Source organism: Sceloporus undulatus, chromosome 5, assembly GCF_019175285.1.
Source record: "Sceloporus undulatus isolate JIND9_A2432 ecotype Alabama chromosome 5, SceUnd_v1.1, whole genome shotgun sequence".
NCBI lineage: Eukaryota > Metazoa > Chordata > Lepidosauria > Squamata > Phrynosomatidae > Sceloporus > Sceloporus undulatus.
Genome location: NC_056526.1, coordinates 27558177 through 27575145, shown reverse-complemented (window position 1 = coordinate 27575145; position 16969 = coordinate 27558177). Strand labels below are relative to the sequence as shown.

General features: G+C 40.3%; 1 protein-coding gene across 5 annotated transcripts in view; it reads left to right on the top strand.

The window, feature by feature from the left end:
• The window catches only part of IGF1 (insulin like growth factor 1), a 164053-nt gene that overhangs the window by 131960 nt on the left and 15124 nt on the right, over positions 1-16969 (top strand). For 4 of the 5 annotated variants that reach the window (XR_006104226.1, XM_042470039.1, XM_042470038.1 and 1 more), the window contains exon 3: positions 11743-11924. Coding sequence is in view for 4 of the 5 variants with exons in the window: in XM_042470039.1 (XP_042325973.1) it covers positions 11743-11924 (182 nt within the window). In the remaining variant the exon portion in view is untranslated. Of the gene's footprint in view, positions 1-11742; positions 11925-15749; positions 15851-16969 lie in introns of those variants that run through there. The other variant, XM_042470040.1, reaches the window with a different exon arrangement.

Genomic DNA, 16969 nt, shown 5'->3' with positions numbered 1-16969 from the left:
CCTCTATCATCTCTGAAATCTATTTCCGTATTAATACATCTACAGGTTTAGGTCCTTCAGGAATAATGGTACATCCTGCAAGGGCAGTTAGAAAGGCTTAAGAGCTCGTATAACACAGTGGTTAAGAGTGTGAGACGGCACGTCCATAGCTTAAATCTCTTGTCAGCCATGTGCTCACTGGGTCATCTTAGGTAAACCAATATCAATCAACCTCAGCCCCCAATTTGTAATTAGGGAATAATGACGTTGTTGTTGTAAGGATTACTGTGACAACGTATGTGAAGCACATTAAATGCTATATAAATATTAGGCTGCATTATGTTATGCAATGGCAATTGTTTGTTCCTGAATACACTTAGCAGAAAGACACAGACTACCTCCCTGATGGTGTATGCACCACTTAGGTCTAAACCCAGAGAAACATAGTTATGCTGTGCTTAACTCCTACTGTAATCAATGGAATATTTGAATGATTAATATTTCACTTCTGAATAATTCAAATTGTACTTTTCTTTCTTTGCATTAAAGTCATTGACTGTACATATTTTAACCATGCATTTCTCACTCACACACATACACCACATTATAATTATGCATATATACATTATAGAGTAAATGTTCAAAATCCTATTTAGATCACTTGACTTTCACTGTTCTGCACTAGTCCTATTGTCCTAATATCTGAATGCTGCAATTATATAGTTGTAAATGGAAAGTCCATCATTTAGCTCACTAGATCAAGCTAATATGTGAGTATGAGGCATAACTTGGTTTGCTTTAGTAGGAAACCTGTCATCTTCCATATGTTAGACTCCAGGCCCCCCTCTGCTCTCAAGGTACCAGATCCCATCTGATTTTGTAACCTAAGTAGAGTCAGCCCTGGTTGATATTTGGATGGGAGACCACCAACAAATACCAAGTGCTATAAGCTATGCCCTGGTACAGACCACCCAAAAAGGACGGTTTGCCAGCGCCTTGTTTTGTTGCATGAGTTAGCTGCAGTGGACAAATTGCGCGGCTTCCTCATGCAGCAAAAAGAACCCGCAAAAAGCGGGTTGTTTTTACGGCACCATAATGATGCTGCAGTGTGCCAATGGTGCACCCGTGACATCATTACAGCTGTTGACAATGATCAACAACAAGATAACCCCTGGCATGTGACGAGGGCGCCCCATAGGCCCATCTGTACCAGGCCTATGTTTCAGAGGAAGAAACTGGCAAAACCAGCTCTGAGTATTTCTTGCCTAAGAGAACACTATGAAATTCATGGGGTTGCCATAAGTCAACAGACGACTTGGAGGTACATAGACATGCATACAGTACCAGTATCACTGAGAACTGTCCATGCTAACTAGGGCTGATGGAGCCCAGCAATATCTGGAGAGATGCAGGTTTTCAATCTCTGTTTTATATGAAAAACATACTAGAGGAAATCCAAATGTTAGTGGGAGAATACCCTCCTTAGAATAAAATATGGTACTAACAAAGAAATGATCAATATTTTCAGTTTACTAAAATTCTTCATCAGTATGTTATATTTAGTTAGCTTTACCCAAATAAGTGCCTTACAGACTATAATTCCCATCAGTCCCAGCCCAAATGGCCAGTGATCAAGGATAATAAAAGTTGTAGGCCGGAACAACAGGATGCAATTTGGGTGGAGAAGGCTATACAGTATTAAGGCACAAAGACTTGCCCTTTTATTCACTTCCTTTTATGTACTACTGTGCCCCTTTATGCATTACTCAAGTTTCATATTTCCCTCTCCGTCTTCTTTTGAACTAGGAAAACCCCAGCTTCAAGTCCAATAGCAGACCTGACATCAAAATTTGCAAAGCACAACTAATAAACCACTTGGTTTATTAAAATGTTTGAGAAGCCTATTTACATTGACAAAGATTAACAAGAAGATAATCAGCAGGGACGTAGCCAAGGGGGGGGGGTTCTTGGGGTCCGGGCCCCCCCTTCCATTGGAAAAATGAATGGTGTGTGCTGCTGCGCCACTGCGCTCAAGCCTCATTATAATGGTGGCACTTAGTCTGGAAATATAAATAAATTATTTATTTTTCTTTATTATAATTGTGTAGCCCCAAGTAAATTGTGTACAGCATTGCAGCCTGTTCTTGAAGCTTGATTTGATGCACAGACACTATTTTTGACTTTTGGTTCATTCATCAGATCCGAGTATTGCTTAGAATTAGACTGAGTGTCCCCTGAGAAAATGCTCCATTGGTCAGGAGACGGGGTGGATAGACGTAAAGGAATAGGAAATAAATAGAAGCAGACCTTAGACTCTGTTTGATGCAATGAATGTCAACAACTGGCTAGCTTGGCATCCATTGTTTTTCACTCCCTAACCAAAATGCAACAATTATCTCTAACCATTTGTAATTATTTTTTCACAGTCCTCAATAAATGTTCTGGCAATTCCCTTTAAGTCGACTTTGTATCCAACACAGCATTTTTCTTGCCAAAAGAATATTCAGGGTTTTTTCTTCTTTTCTGGCAGAATCTATGGCTTTCCAGCCATGGAATCTGACCTAGGCTTATAAACTCTGGCAATATTGGCAACACTCTTGCACTCTGGAGTATTGTATTGGACTAAAGCAATACATCATCCTGTTCCCACTCTTTTGTTGGCCCTTATCTCCAAAGTACCCTTGATACTATAAAATTTCCACCTCAGATCCTAGATCAATACTGCCTATAGATCCTGCTCTGTTCACACCACCCTAGTTGGCTTCGGAAACCACTGTGTGAAGAACACAGCCCATATCACATGCTTTGTGGACTTATCAACTTCCCAACAGAAGCCTTAGAAAGAGGGCATAGTTCAGTGCAACTGTGTGTGAAAGTAAACACTTTCCAAAGTACAGAGTTTACAGCAAGAGGGAGGGAGGGCAAAGGATTTTTCCCCCTCTTTTTTTTTTTTTTTAAGACTAAGCAATTTGTAAAAATCTGCCACTGGAAGCAGACTCTTTGAAAACAAAAATCTTTAAGGAAGATCTCATTACAGAGTATGATGTCTGGCAAACACATTTAAAATTAACACAACTTTCTGATTTTGCATCCTGATCTTCTATAACATGTGCAAAGATGTCATGAGTACTTTTCTTTTCTTTTCCTACACAAGGCCAAGTTCATGTAGGTAATGTCTCAAGCATCAGAAGAGGCCTCTAAACCTCTAAAGCAGGGGTAGGCAACCTGCGGCCCGCGGGCCAGATGCGGCCTGGTGAGGCCTTGGGACCGGCCCCAGCCCAGTCCTGCCGCCGATTGCCGCCGGGGCCTTTGGCCTCCTGTGCGCAGGGGCAATTGTCTATAGAAGCCTCAGAACCATGCATTTATATTAACATGTTTTAAAAAATCAGCAAATTTTTTCGCCTGTCCTCCACTTTTTTTAAAAAAGTGTCCACCATTTGAAAATTTTGTCCTACATTTGTCCCGGTTTATTTATTTATTTCATTTTTTTTTAAATTAATTATTTATTTTTTGGCTTTGGCCCCCCAGTTGTCTGAGGGACAGCAACCTGGCCCCCAGCTCAAAAAGGTTGCCTACCCTGCTCTAAAGGGTAGCTAGGAAAGAAGTCCAGAAGTCAGTCCTGTCGTTATGCAGAGTTAAGGCAAATGTGAAGTCGAAGGCTTTCATGGCCGGCATGAATTTGGCAATTGATTTGGATGGAAGTTTTGGAGCAGCAGCAGTGGCAACCTTCTAGCAGTTCCTCGTGATTTCTCCAGTTATATTCTTGAAGGCTGTTTGTTGAGGTCCCTAAATGTTTGTTGAGGTCCCTAAATGAGCCTGCTGCATAAAGAGTGGTAGAGGATGCAATCCTATTCTCAGTTCTGAAGTTTACTTCTTTGTTTGATACCCTTTTAAGGTAAGGAGATACACACACAGGGAGATTCTTTCTCTCTCTCTCTCTCTCACACACACACACACACACACACATATTTCATCATCTGGTTTTTTGAGTGAAGATGAACCAAATCAGGATTTACACCCCCAGGTTAAAGTAATTTTTCTTGTATACCTTGAGCCTGGTTTATATTTAAAGACTTAGGTCATGTCTACAATGATGAAAAAATTGGCTCCACTTTACATTTTTCTAGTCCACAGTGACCCCATAGCAACCCTATTAACACCACATTCTCACAGACACAGTGAGATGACATCAGCATAACCAGCCACACATTTCACCTAGCAAACTTGCTTTTCCCCCCTTCCCACCATCAACCTATCAGGCAATAGCCCTTACCATTTATCTGTCAATCTATTGAACCTACTCTGATTGCATGCCTCCCCATCCCATCCCCTTTGCCCTGTTTTCCCTCTTAGAGGGAGCAAATTTTAAATGTACCCACAAATATACAAACATGCACATGTTGGATAAAGACAAAAAAAAGTACTTTATTGATCTTTTATTTGTGAAAATGTTCAGCCATGAGATCAAGCAACCCCTTCCCTCTTTCTCCCCCTCTACCTGAGTGTCACAATTGATTTTACTATTTTACTCCACCTCCAATCCTTCCCCCATCATTCACATACTCACTCATGTGGAGATCTCACACACTCCATCCCCAGTCTCTCTCTCCCACACACACACACACACACACACCATATATACATTGCAGATCTCCACATGAATGAGCAAGTGAGCATGTGAAACATGGAGGGGAGGATTTGAGTGGAGAAGAGAGAATGTGCACATTCCACTGACTGAAGTAAAAACAAAGACAACACAATGCTGATTGGGGGAGGATGGGGGGTGGTAAAAACATTAAAAGCAAGTATGATACTAGGTGGGGGGAGAGGGGGAGGGAAGCCCAATCTAACACTTCCCTGCTGATTTTATTTTGTTGCATGTGTTGTGCTTGTTTCAATCCTCTTTTTCTTTCCATACTAATACAGTGGGCCCTCTAGATCTGTGGGGGTTCCATTCTGGATAATAAAAAATGTAGATGCTTGCACTTCATATTGTAAAATGGTGGTGACATGAATGTGGACATGCTGAAGCATAATACAGACTGTCCTACCCAACCCTTTGCTAGTGTTAACAACTGGCAGGTGTCACTGTGGTTTCCAAAGCTGCTGCAGTTGCTCTTTAAAATTCAGTGGTTATTATGGAAGATTTCTATTGTGGAGTTGAGTTTCACAGTGTCACACTGAAGTACGTATCTTTCTGCAATGCTCCTTTGGCACAGAGCATTCCATAGAGTAAGACAGAGTGTCTGGAAGAGAAGAAGAGGAAAGATAATATGAGATGAGGCAAGGTAAAGCAAGGTTTCTTTTAAAGGTTTTTTTTTTTTTGGGGGGGGGGGGGTGTTTTTGTTTTTGTTTTTTGCAATGGCACCAAATGCCAGTGGCATAGATTGATCGGCAATGGAAATAAATGAGTGTGTTGCCCACCCCTGGTGTATGAGAGTGGTTCTCATGTAGTTCTACTGAGAGAAATAGGAAATTGAACCTTCCGTTTAAGAGGGTTTTTTTCTGCAAACAGTTTAAGCTTTAGTCCTACTCACAGCAGAATGGGACTGATGTCACCCATAGTAAAGAAAACTCTTACATTGGGGGGGGGGGAATCTAGTCTAAACAAAGCACCTCTGAATTACATCACTGCTCCTGCCCTATTTAAAGTGAAGTGTTCTTGCTGCAGAAGCCAGCTGTACAAGAAGTGAGATTTCTAAATCTGAACGTTTTTACAAGAGCCAGTAGAATGGTATGATTCAACATGTCAGCTCATAAGCGTGCAAAAAGTAATACAGGGGCTTGACTCCACAGCAGGTCAAGTGGTAGCCAAAATACTACACTAACTTATACAACAAGCAACATCAGGAGAATGGGGGGAAGGGAAGAGGAGGAACACATATATTCATATACCAGCTTATGCTAGATAACCCAGTTTGCATAGTTCTTCTCTGAAGAGGGGGAAATGGTGCAAATGAGTCTTAGGGATATATGGGTAACACTATGATGTGACTGTACCAAATATTAGCCGATGTCTGTGGAAGGCGTTACTTGTACACAGCTTTCCACTACAGTAATTGGATAGATACCAACTATGCATCCAAATCCAACACAAGTTGGTTTTCTTAGGGTTAATATATTTTGAAAAGCAAAAAAAATCTGAATACTTCAAACAACCAAGCACTATGACAACTCTCTCTTTAAATACTTCTACTATATAAACAGAACCAGTGTGGTATAGTTTCAGTTCTGGACTAGGACACTGGGAGACCAAGGTCTGAATCCCTGCTCAGCTATGCAAAACCATTGGGTGATCTTGGGTGAGTCACACTTTCTCAGCCTTAATGTAATGAAAGGACAAACCTCTGAACAAATTCTGCCAAGAAAACCCTGTGATAGGGTCGCCATAGGTCAGAAATGACTTGGAAGGCACACACCACCACATACACTATATAAACTGTGATAGTTAGGAATTAGGAATACTAGAAATATTCTTGACCTTAACTGTATTTAAATAACAACAATTTTGCCTTCCTTTTTGCCCTTTCCCATCTCTTCTGACAGCTACCTCATACACTCTACCAAGCCACCTTGTTCCATCACCCAAAACAGCTGGAGGTTCCCTCTACCACCTTGCTCTCCAGGTCTGTCTCCCTTCTCCCCACCCAAACTCCCAAGTCTCTCTCAGGACTTTTTCACACGCTGAAAATTGGAAGCTTAAACTGAGCTCAATCCAGGGGCATTGAATGGGTTGAGAATTATTTCACATGAGGTTACCAAATGACATCAGAGAGAACACAAACCCAATCTGAATGCAATTGCTAGTCATCCCATCATTAGGCACATTCAATGAACAGTTGGATTTACAAATCCTGTTCCCCTCCAAATCTGCAGTCAATTCACAATTGCCAGATGTGGAATGTAATTGTAGATCACCATAGGATTGTGTTCAATAAGAATACACTACAATCCCCATGATGTTTTGCTGCGATTTTCCCTCCCTGCCTGCCTAGGAAAAAGCAGCTGTTGCAGAGGAAAGATAGAGGGTGAGGGGAGGGTGGGCAAACCCCCTCTGCAGAAGTCTTGCCCACAAAAACCCCATGCATTTGGCCCCACTTCCTCTTTCGGAATGGTGATGCATTCCTCTGTGTGAAAAAGTCCTCACTCTGTCTCTGAGTGCTCCACCAGGCCAGCCTCCATCCCTTTCCCTAGCAGAATTGTCAGTGCAGCCTGCAAGACAGTAATGAGGAGGCACCATTGGCAGGCAGGAGGCAAATCAGCAAAAAACATTTTAAAAATCCATCCAAAAAAGAAATTTTAACTCTGAAAAGCAGGCCGTGTCCAGGAAAAGAATATAAGGTAACCCTATGTTTCTATTTTATTTTATTTTTTTAAAAAAACTTTTTTAAAAGCATGTATTTATTTATCATATTATACCAACCTTTTCTCCAAGGAACTTAAAGCAATTCACATGTTTTTTTCAGTGTAGACAGAGACAATAATTTGTCCAAACTCATCTTGAGACCATCATGGCTGAGTGGGGATTTTATTCAAGGTCTCATAATACTCAAACCTCTATACTACAATGAATCCCTGTGTTTATATCAATTCATGTAAATATATTGATATGTTCGCATGCCAGACAAATCACATGAACAGTGAATTAATATGCTTACTAGTCTAGTAACTAACTCTGGGCTGATCTTCAGTTGTATGGGCTGAGTCCAGGCATATGCATAGCTGCATCCCAAGCCTACTGGTACTTTCCAGAAAATCTACTTATCATGAAGAATTGCTTCAGTAATCAACATGAACTGAATGTGGACAAGCTCAGACAAGGGCCATTGATCTCAGTCTTAGGCACAGAGGAAATTCAACAGATTAGTTTCAGTCATTTTTTAAAGTCAGGTCAAAGTATTTATTAACCAAATCTAACATCAATATGGCTTGGATACTTTCAGACATTTGAATATTGATCTACATTTTCTATATATGTATAATGTGAATATCATAGATAGATATACAGATGATAGACAGATCATAGTTATATATTCACTGTTAGGAATATTCAATATAAATGAGAAACATTATTTGTTTACTATTACTACTACTACTGTTGCAAAGTCTCAGAACTTTGCTAAAATCTCAAAGAACTGTTATATTTCCCCAGTTCTCCAGGAAAAGAGACATATCTCAGTGGGTGATGCTGAAGGAGGAGAAAATTTGATTGTATTATGTGAGCTGGCTGTAAGCCTGGAGACCCATCTCCTCTCCACTCCCCACTGGTGTCAGGGAATTTGCTGGCTCAGCACAAAAGTGTCTGCATGTGTATTTCATTTGTGCACCCTTAGCAAGCCAAAACCTTGGGTGGGGAGGAATAGAATGGGGAAGCTGGGGAGAAAGCCAGTGGGTGCATGCCCTTGGGCCCACGGTGCCATTTGGAGTAAGACAGTGAACACAACACCAGAATCAAGACTCAAAAAGCCTCTTGTTGCATGAGTTTTGGCAACAGTGGTACAGTGGCAATGCATCTTCCACAAGCCCCAGCAACTTATAGGATTTGGTAATGCTCCATGTGTGTTGTAAATAAGGCCACACAAGATGCAAGCCCTAATAGGAAAGATGGCAACTGCTGGTCATTATTTTCCATCAAAAACGTTTCATTCTTCCTTGGTGCTGGACTAAGTTGGCCAAAGATCAGCTGGATTCCTACACACTCTCCCTCCATGCCCATCTGGTTCAGAAGCAGTTTTGGTTTCTCACATTCCTGTCCTGCTAGTTGCACTCTCTACCTCTCTTCTTCTTTTCCTATTCATATTCATTCTGTTTCTCTTTGTTGCCATTTGAGGTGAGATGGCAGAATGGGTATTTCCTGCTTTTGCAGCTTTGGTACTTCCATCCCCATTTCTACCTGCTCTTTCATGGCTAAGAGCTTGCCTACCCCAGTGGGAAACCCTGTACTCACCCTGTAGCCACAGTGCAGTTCCCCAGTCTGCAGCAACTCCAATATAGCCACCCACACTGTGGTGAGATTAGAGTAACCCAGAAGAAAAAGGCAGTCATACATTGATCACATGTCCTATGGTGCATGGTATTTCTGGCCAAAGGGCTCTGTTCTTGCTGACAATCTGGATTTTATAGGTAAATGAGAGGCAAAAGGCAGTTCTTTCTTCTCTGGATTTTTGGAGAGAAGCCCCACATTGCCTGTGAATCCTGAGGAACATCATATGTGCGTATTACAGCCACTATGTGATGAATACAGAAATTCCTGGTGGTGCAAACAAGCCCTACGACATTTAAGAAAAATGGAGGACCTTACATGTACTACATTTTGGGCTGAGTTTTGTCCTGCAGTTGTTCTACAGTTTGGTCTAGAATTTGTCCTACATTTTGTCCCTGGTAATAGTGGACAATTATGGCAACCCTACGATGAGAGATAATGGCTTAAACTAGGAAGAGCTGATCAGTCAAATCACTGTTAACTATTTCTCCTCTTGCTCTCTCTCCAGCTGTATGAGTATATCTGTAGGTGGGTATAGACAAGTACATCCACATGAGAGTTAGTTCTAACTTGGGGCTTTAAAACATGTTTTTGTCCCTTGTCCCTCCCATATTTTTTTAATCATATCCTCCAACTGTTCCAATTTGCCAGGAATAGTCCTGATTTATCCTCTGTCATCCCACTTTTTCAGCTGTTTTAAAATATCCCAATTTCTCTCTCCTCCTTCCACTTTCTCCCTTTGTCCTCAACTCATTTCCACAGGTGCAAACTGAGTTCAAAGTTCAAAAGAACTTTGTACTCAATTAACTCAACAGTGGGGAGAGAAAAAGAGGGGGCAGAATCTTGCCATTCCCTGTAGACTCAGGCAAAAACAAATGCTGCAGCCTCTTCTAACTTGTCTGTTCTTCTACTTTATTTATTTATTTGTTTGTTTGTTTGCAGGATTTATATCCCATCTTTCTCCCACCATGGGATTCAAGGCAGGTTACAATATATTAAAAAGACAATGCTAAAACATTGATTACAAAAGTTAAAAAATAAATTAAATACTACTAACATTAAAACATAAATAAAAACAACATCAATGGTTTTCATGGCTGGCATCCATAGTTTTTTGTGAGGTTTTTGGGCTATGTGGCCCAAAAGAGTTCTAGAAGAGTTTATTCTTGATGTTTTGCGTGCGTCTGTGGGTGGCGTCTTCAGAGAGCTCATAAAGGGAGATACAGGCCTTTAGATAACTTGGGCTCGATCTGTACAGGGCTTTATACATGAAAAGCAGCACTTTGAATTATGCCCAGAACCACACTGGCAGCCAATGGAAATGTTGCAACAAGGGAGTTGTGTGTGTAAATAATTACACAGTGATATCCTCCTTGTTAAATGTCTATTAAAAGTACAACTGGTGGTATCTAGATCTATCATAGTTACAAGCACTGAACATGCTGTTTTCTGACTGGAGTTTGATTCTAAAACATGGGATAGCTGTGACAACTGGTTCTTCAAGAAAGCCTAAACCCAGCATTTCACATTTATTATGATAGCTTTTTCAAAAAATTTATGGGGCATGAATAACTTTCAGAATATTATTTGTATTAGTTTGTAGTTCTGTGCCTTCAGGTCATTTCGGACTTAATAGTGACCCAAAGGCAAACCTATCACAGAGTTTTTTGGAAAGATTTGTACAGAAGGGGCTTGCCAATACCTTCTTCTGAGTCTGAGAGAGTGTGACTTGCCCGAGGTCAGTCAGTTTCCATGGCCAAGTGGGGAGTCAAACCCTGGTCTCCAGAATCTTAATTCAAACTCAAACCACACTATCACACTGGCTCTTTTTATTATTATTACTTACATTTATTATCATTCATTATTAGTTACATTTATATATCATTCACTGAGGTCAAGGCAGTGTCTGTGGTTATCCTCCTGACTATGACCTCAGAACAACCATGTGAGGTGACTCAGGGTGCGAATGAGTGATAGGAACCCCAGAATTCTTCATGATTTAGTGGGGACTAGAATCTAGATCTCCCACTTTACGACATTAGCTCTAAATGGGAAGGCTTGTACTTGGTATTCCACATCTGTCACAGAACATCAAGTAACGCTTGTTCATACAGGTGGTATTCATACCATTTTGAGTCAATGAATAGTTTTGTCAAATTAATAGATCCACAAACAAATAAATGAATAAATACAAAGACATCTAAATTATTGATCAGTTTGGTTAATACACTAATGCTAAGTGACTAATTAGTTAAGTTAACGTACTAAAATTTCAGTTGAGCAGAATTACATTTAATTGGTTGTAATGTTGTAATGTTGGTTCTCTGAGATCATGGGTATGAAAGATGCAAGCATTGAGTAGGGGTGTAGGGTAGGCAGTATTTTTAACAATAACTGGGTCCAATCAAAAATATCACAGTACAACTTACACTTATTTCCTATTCTGTAGGTTGTAACTATTGTTTTGTGCCTTCAATTTACTTCTGACTTATGGGCAACCCTAAGAACAAACCTAACATGGGGTTTTCTTGTCAAGATTTGTTCAGAGGGGGTTTGTCATTGCCTTCCTCTAAGGATGAGAAAGTATGACTTGTCCAAGGTCACCCTATGGGATTCCATGGTTGAGCAGAGAATTAAAACCTGGTCTCCAGGGTCCTAGTTCAGCACTCAGACCAATACACCATGTTAGCTATTATGTTAGCTAATAATCCCATTACATGACCAGAATCCTGAAGTTTGTTATCTCCTTTTAATCATGACTGATTTCCCCCCCCCTTTAGGCAAACCAGCGGGGTATGGAGGCATTCGACGTCCATCTCCTACCAAAGGAATAGTGGATGAATGTTGTTTCCAAAGCTGTGACCTGAGACGGTTGGAGATGTATTGCGCTCCAGTAAAACCACCTAAATCTGCACGATCTGTACGTGCTCAGCGCCACACCGACATGCCCAAAGCACAAAAGGTAGCCAGAGCATGATCTATTTGAATCTACTATTATGTTATTATTATTATTAACCTTTATTTATAAAGCGCTGCAAATTTACACAGCGCTGTACATAATTTTTTTTTTAGTCAGACGGTTCCCTGCCCTAAGGCTTACAATCTAACATTTGAGGATTGCCTCAGAGAGCCTTATTGCATTGCAGACAAATCTGGCAGGCAGCATGAGAGAAGCGTGTTTCTGTTTCTGTCTCCCTATGATGTCGAAGCACTTTTGCTCTCTTCCAGTTATGAAATGGGAGGGGGTTATAAAGGTGTAATTTTAAAACTTTCAATCAAAATTAAATAAATAATAATAATAAAATTAAAAGTGTCTCTTTTGCCAAGCCAGAAAAATCAGTTTGGCAAAATTGATGATTTTACAACCCTCTCCCAGTCACTGCCTGCTGGGTTGCTTGTAATGTGATCTCCCATTTCACCACACTAGTTCTAAATGGGAAGTCTTGTACCTGAAGGTAGTTCAAGCATAGTTAATTCTTAAAACACTCTATTTCCTAGAAACACCCCACTAAACCCTTTTACAGTATGTATCTGTGTCTATGAGGGGAAGCAGAAGGGATAAGACAGAGAACAAGGAAGAGAATGGCCCAGAGAGAAGACACAAATCAAGGGAACAGCTATCAGGAAATGGAAAGGGTAAATAGCACAGAGAGACAGCAAGAAGGACAGCAGTAGGATTTAAATGAAAACTTGTTTAAGTAAATCTGCACAATCTGTACATGCTCAGCGCCACACAGCTTTTGCTATGATTCCTAGTGGTAACTAACACCACTGGAAACACAGTATAAACACAGCAGGCCTATCCATTCGATCCTGTTTAGGATATCCATCCATCAATCCTTGACGATGATTCTGTGCAATTCTATTTTTATAAAATTGTTGCATTATGATAAATTAGCTTTTAATTCATATTACTATTGTTGATATGATGTACTGTATTGAATTTATTCCTTTTTATTGACTGTATTTGTATATTTTTATTGGGTTGTAACCCCGCCTCGATATGCAGGAAGAGGCAGGCAAATATAAATAAAAAATATTATTATTTTTAACTGTAGTGTATATAAAGGCAGGCAACCCAACCTGCTTATTCTCCCACCACCACTTGGGCACTACCACTATTGGCTATGATGGCTAAAGATGATAGGAGTTGTAATCAAATGCATGAAGAGGGTTTCGGGCTGTTTGGAGCTTCAGCTGGTGATTCACACATCCTAAATCCTGAAAGCAAAATGTAATACAATTTTGCCCACTTTCTGCACAGGTTAATGTTGTGTTAATGCTCAACTAGCCTGATGTGTCTGAATACAATTCCTGTGTGATAAGGTCCATAGTGGCTGGGCATGATATAATCCAATACATCTGGACAGTATATAATAATAATAATAAATAATAATAAAATTTTATTTGTGTTTCCCCACCTCTCCCAATGGACTGAAGCGGGTTTACAGACTGCTAACTACAGACTACAGACTACAGTATATGATTGGAAAGGTTCAGAGGGCACAAGACACTTGCAGTCAGTGAGGATTTTTAAAAGTAATTTAGGCGGGATACAGACTTCCCAAAAAGGATGGTCTCCTGCCGCCCCGGTTTGCTCCGCGAGGGAGCTGGAGCAGACAAACCGCGCAGCTCTGTCGCGGAACAAAAAGAACCCACAAAAAGCGGGTTCTTCTTGTGGTGCCTTTGTGATGACGCAAGGCACCAATAGCGCACTTGCGGCATCACAAAGGCGCCGGGACGTGTGGACGCTATGCATCCGTTGCGTCAAAACGGCAGCACCCGTGTGTACAGGGCGCCACCATTTTTATGCCCCCATCACGTGATATGGGTGAGGCCGGTATGGACGCTACATCCTCGGCCAACCCCTAGCACATGACGAGGGCGGCGCAAAGGCCCATTTAAATCAGGCCTTAGTTTTTCTTTATGACAAGAGCATAATAAAATCAAAGAAAAAATCAAGTAATAAGGAAGAATAACATAATTTAATTCTGTTCTTTGTAATATCCTCTAGTTACTTTTTGAAGACATTTTGAGGAATGGTTAGAGGAATTTTAAGGGTTTATGTCATCCTCTTATCAGTGCTAAACTGTTTTCCAAAGCAGCAGAAAGTGATTGTATTGCAACATGTTACTTTTCCAACAGTATAATGAGTAATGACAATAAATTCCACTTAAAACACTGTAAATGGAAAAGAGAAAAAATATTTTTAAAGTAAACTTTCCAAGCCCTGGAATGACCTTACCATAGGTCTTTGTATATTTAGAGAGTGTGTCCTAGAGCAATATGCCACTGCACCTGTGTATTGCAAAGGAAGGCAGAGAGAGAGAAAGACATTGGAAAGCTGTCTTCCAGATATGTTTGTCTGCCATAATGAAGGCACCCAAGGGTTTTCTGGAGACAAACAGCCACCAAAGCCACTTTTTATTTTTGGGAAGTAGATGACTAGCAAGTCCCTCCCAGATTTAATCCAAGCAAATGGAGCATTAATATTTCATCTGCATATATGTTCATAATCCCTATTTCTCTCTCTTAGAAAAGTGGGCAACTGTAGTGGATCTGTTGGCCAATTTCCTGCCCATGAGACCCTATGAGGTCCATACTGCTTACCAAAACAAAAATCCCAAATAAAAACAAAAAGCAATTGTGGCTAAAGAGCCATTTCAGGATTTTTTCTGCAGATATTTTCAACCACTCCTCTCATCCTTCAATGCCTGCATAGAGTTGCCTTCTCCAGAACTGTGCACAATACTGTAGCTGGATATGGTTGCCAATGCATAAGTATATGTAAATCTTTTACATATGGAAGGATGGATGGATGTAAAAAGGATGAAGGGATAAATGGTAAATTGTTGTTGGGTGCCTTCAAGTTGTTTCCCACATATGGCAATCCCAAGGCAAACCTATCATGAGATTTTCTTGGCCAAGGTCACCCAGTGAGTTTCCATGGCTGAGTGGGAGTTCAGACCCCTAGTCTCCAGAGTTGTAGTCCAACATTCAAACAGTTACATCATGCTGGTTTCCAAAAGGTGAATTGCCACTCCTCTAGACTTCCAGGATAGGCAACTAAATTTGGGTAGATCAAGAGGCGCAAACAGTCTTAGGAGTTATATGCTCCACTTTGATCACTCTTGCTCTAAGGTCAGGGGGTAGGCCTGGAGGGTCCAGAGACCATATTTCTCATTTCCAGACCATCCAAACCCCTGTAGACCTCATCTCATTAGTTTCATGAAGCATGAAGTGAAGCTGCAGTCACTTCTGGGTCTCTTTTTTGCTGTTTGGGGTCTTTTGTGGGTATAAAGTATCCCAAAATAGTGAATTCATATAGAATTGTATCTTCTAGACATCTGTGGAAGCACAATTCTCCATTTTTAAATTGGATGGGTCTGGGTTACATACAAATAGCCCCTTGGAGGCCACATGCATCTTGTAGACCATACAGTTTCTGTTCCTGTCTTGATGGCTTAATCAGAGCAGGATAAGAGTGTCGTACTGTTAAGCCAGAGGCAAGATGCATGAAAAAAAACGAAACACAAACCCCCTGCCCAGCATCTCAATATAATGGAAAATCTTCAAAGTCATGGTGCTTCCTGGTGAGAGTTTCATTGTATAATCATTGAAACCCAAATGTAGAACTTACAGAAGTGGGCCAAATGACAATGTATCTCATTTATAACCCTTCCATGTTTTACCATTGTTTCCAGCATATATTCTCTTCCCACAACAAATCTATTAAAAGAGAGAAGGATGGAACTGTTATAATTACACGTTGCTCTTTGATTTGTAGTGCTAGCAGCTTTCCATCTGGAATGACCACTACGTCCACAAAGGTTTTGCCTTTGGGAAAAGTTCAGCATCATCATTCTGTGTGTGCACGTGTACACCTGTGAGTTATTTCTTCTTCTTTTTGCAACATCTTTAATGGGGCATCTAAAACTTTTATCAGAAGGCAAATCATCAACATAAGCTGGGCAGCTAAAATAATGCAGTAATCACTGATTTAGAAAAACAACATGGTGTACTGGTATGAGCATTGGACTACAACCCTGGAGACTGGAGTTTGAATCCCTGCTTGGCCATGGAAATTCACTGGATGGGTTTGGGAAAGTCACCCTCTCTCAACCTCTGAAGAAGGCAAAGGCAAACCCTTTCTGAACAAATCTTGCCAAGAACCCCCCATGATAGGGTCCCATTACAGTTGACACAAGTCAGAAATGACTGAAAGGCATACAACAACAACAAGGCATTGATTTCCAGTGACAACAAATATCTTGAAGTACTTTTAGCTCCCCTTTATAATAATGTCAAGGTAAAGCCAATAAGCACATTTTCCTTTAATAAAGATCAGCCTCATGGATTTGAGGAAAGCTCCATTATGCTAGCAGAATGGCAGATACCCAGGTAGAACACACAGAGCTTTCCCAAATTTTGTAACATTTATCCTCCTGGACATAATTAAATTAAGTGCTAATTCTTTACAGCATTCTTTTATAATCCTTTTTACAGATTAATATAAAATCAGGAAGAATCTTTTGGCAAATCATTTCTTATTATTTCCTTAATCATCATTACAGTTGTTTCACAATATTTCTTAATTACCTCAGAGTACTGCCCTGTAAGAGGTCTGCTTTTGATTATCTATTTTAGCCAAGAAATTGTCCTCCAAATTTTAACTGACATGGAATGACTGAAATGGAGTGGCTCATCACAAGCAGATGTGGGTGGCATAAAGAAGAGCACACTTATGCTGCATTCTGTATTTTTATTGAAAAAGCTAAACTTCTTTTTTTTAAAAAGTTACATCTGTGTGGTAAAAAGACACTACTTTAATCCCAGAGCATGCTTCCCAGAACAGCGGAAGAAAATCTGGAATTCTGTAGATTTTTATATTTTTATTTGCAAGGTTTTAGGGTATAGCTATCTAATTTTTTTAAGTTGCATATTGCAACTCTGAAGATAGCAAGAACAGTTTACTGAGCGGCTACAATAAAAACACAGACAAATCCT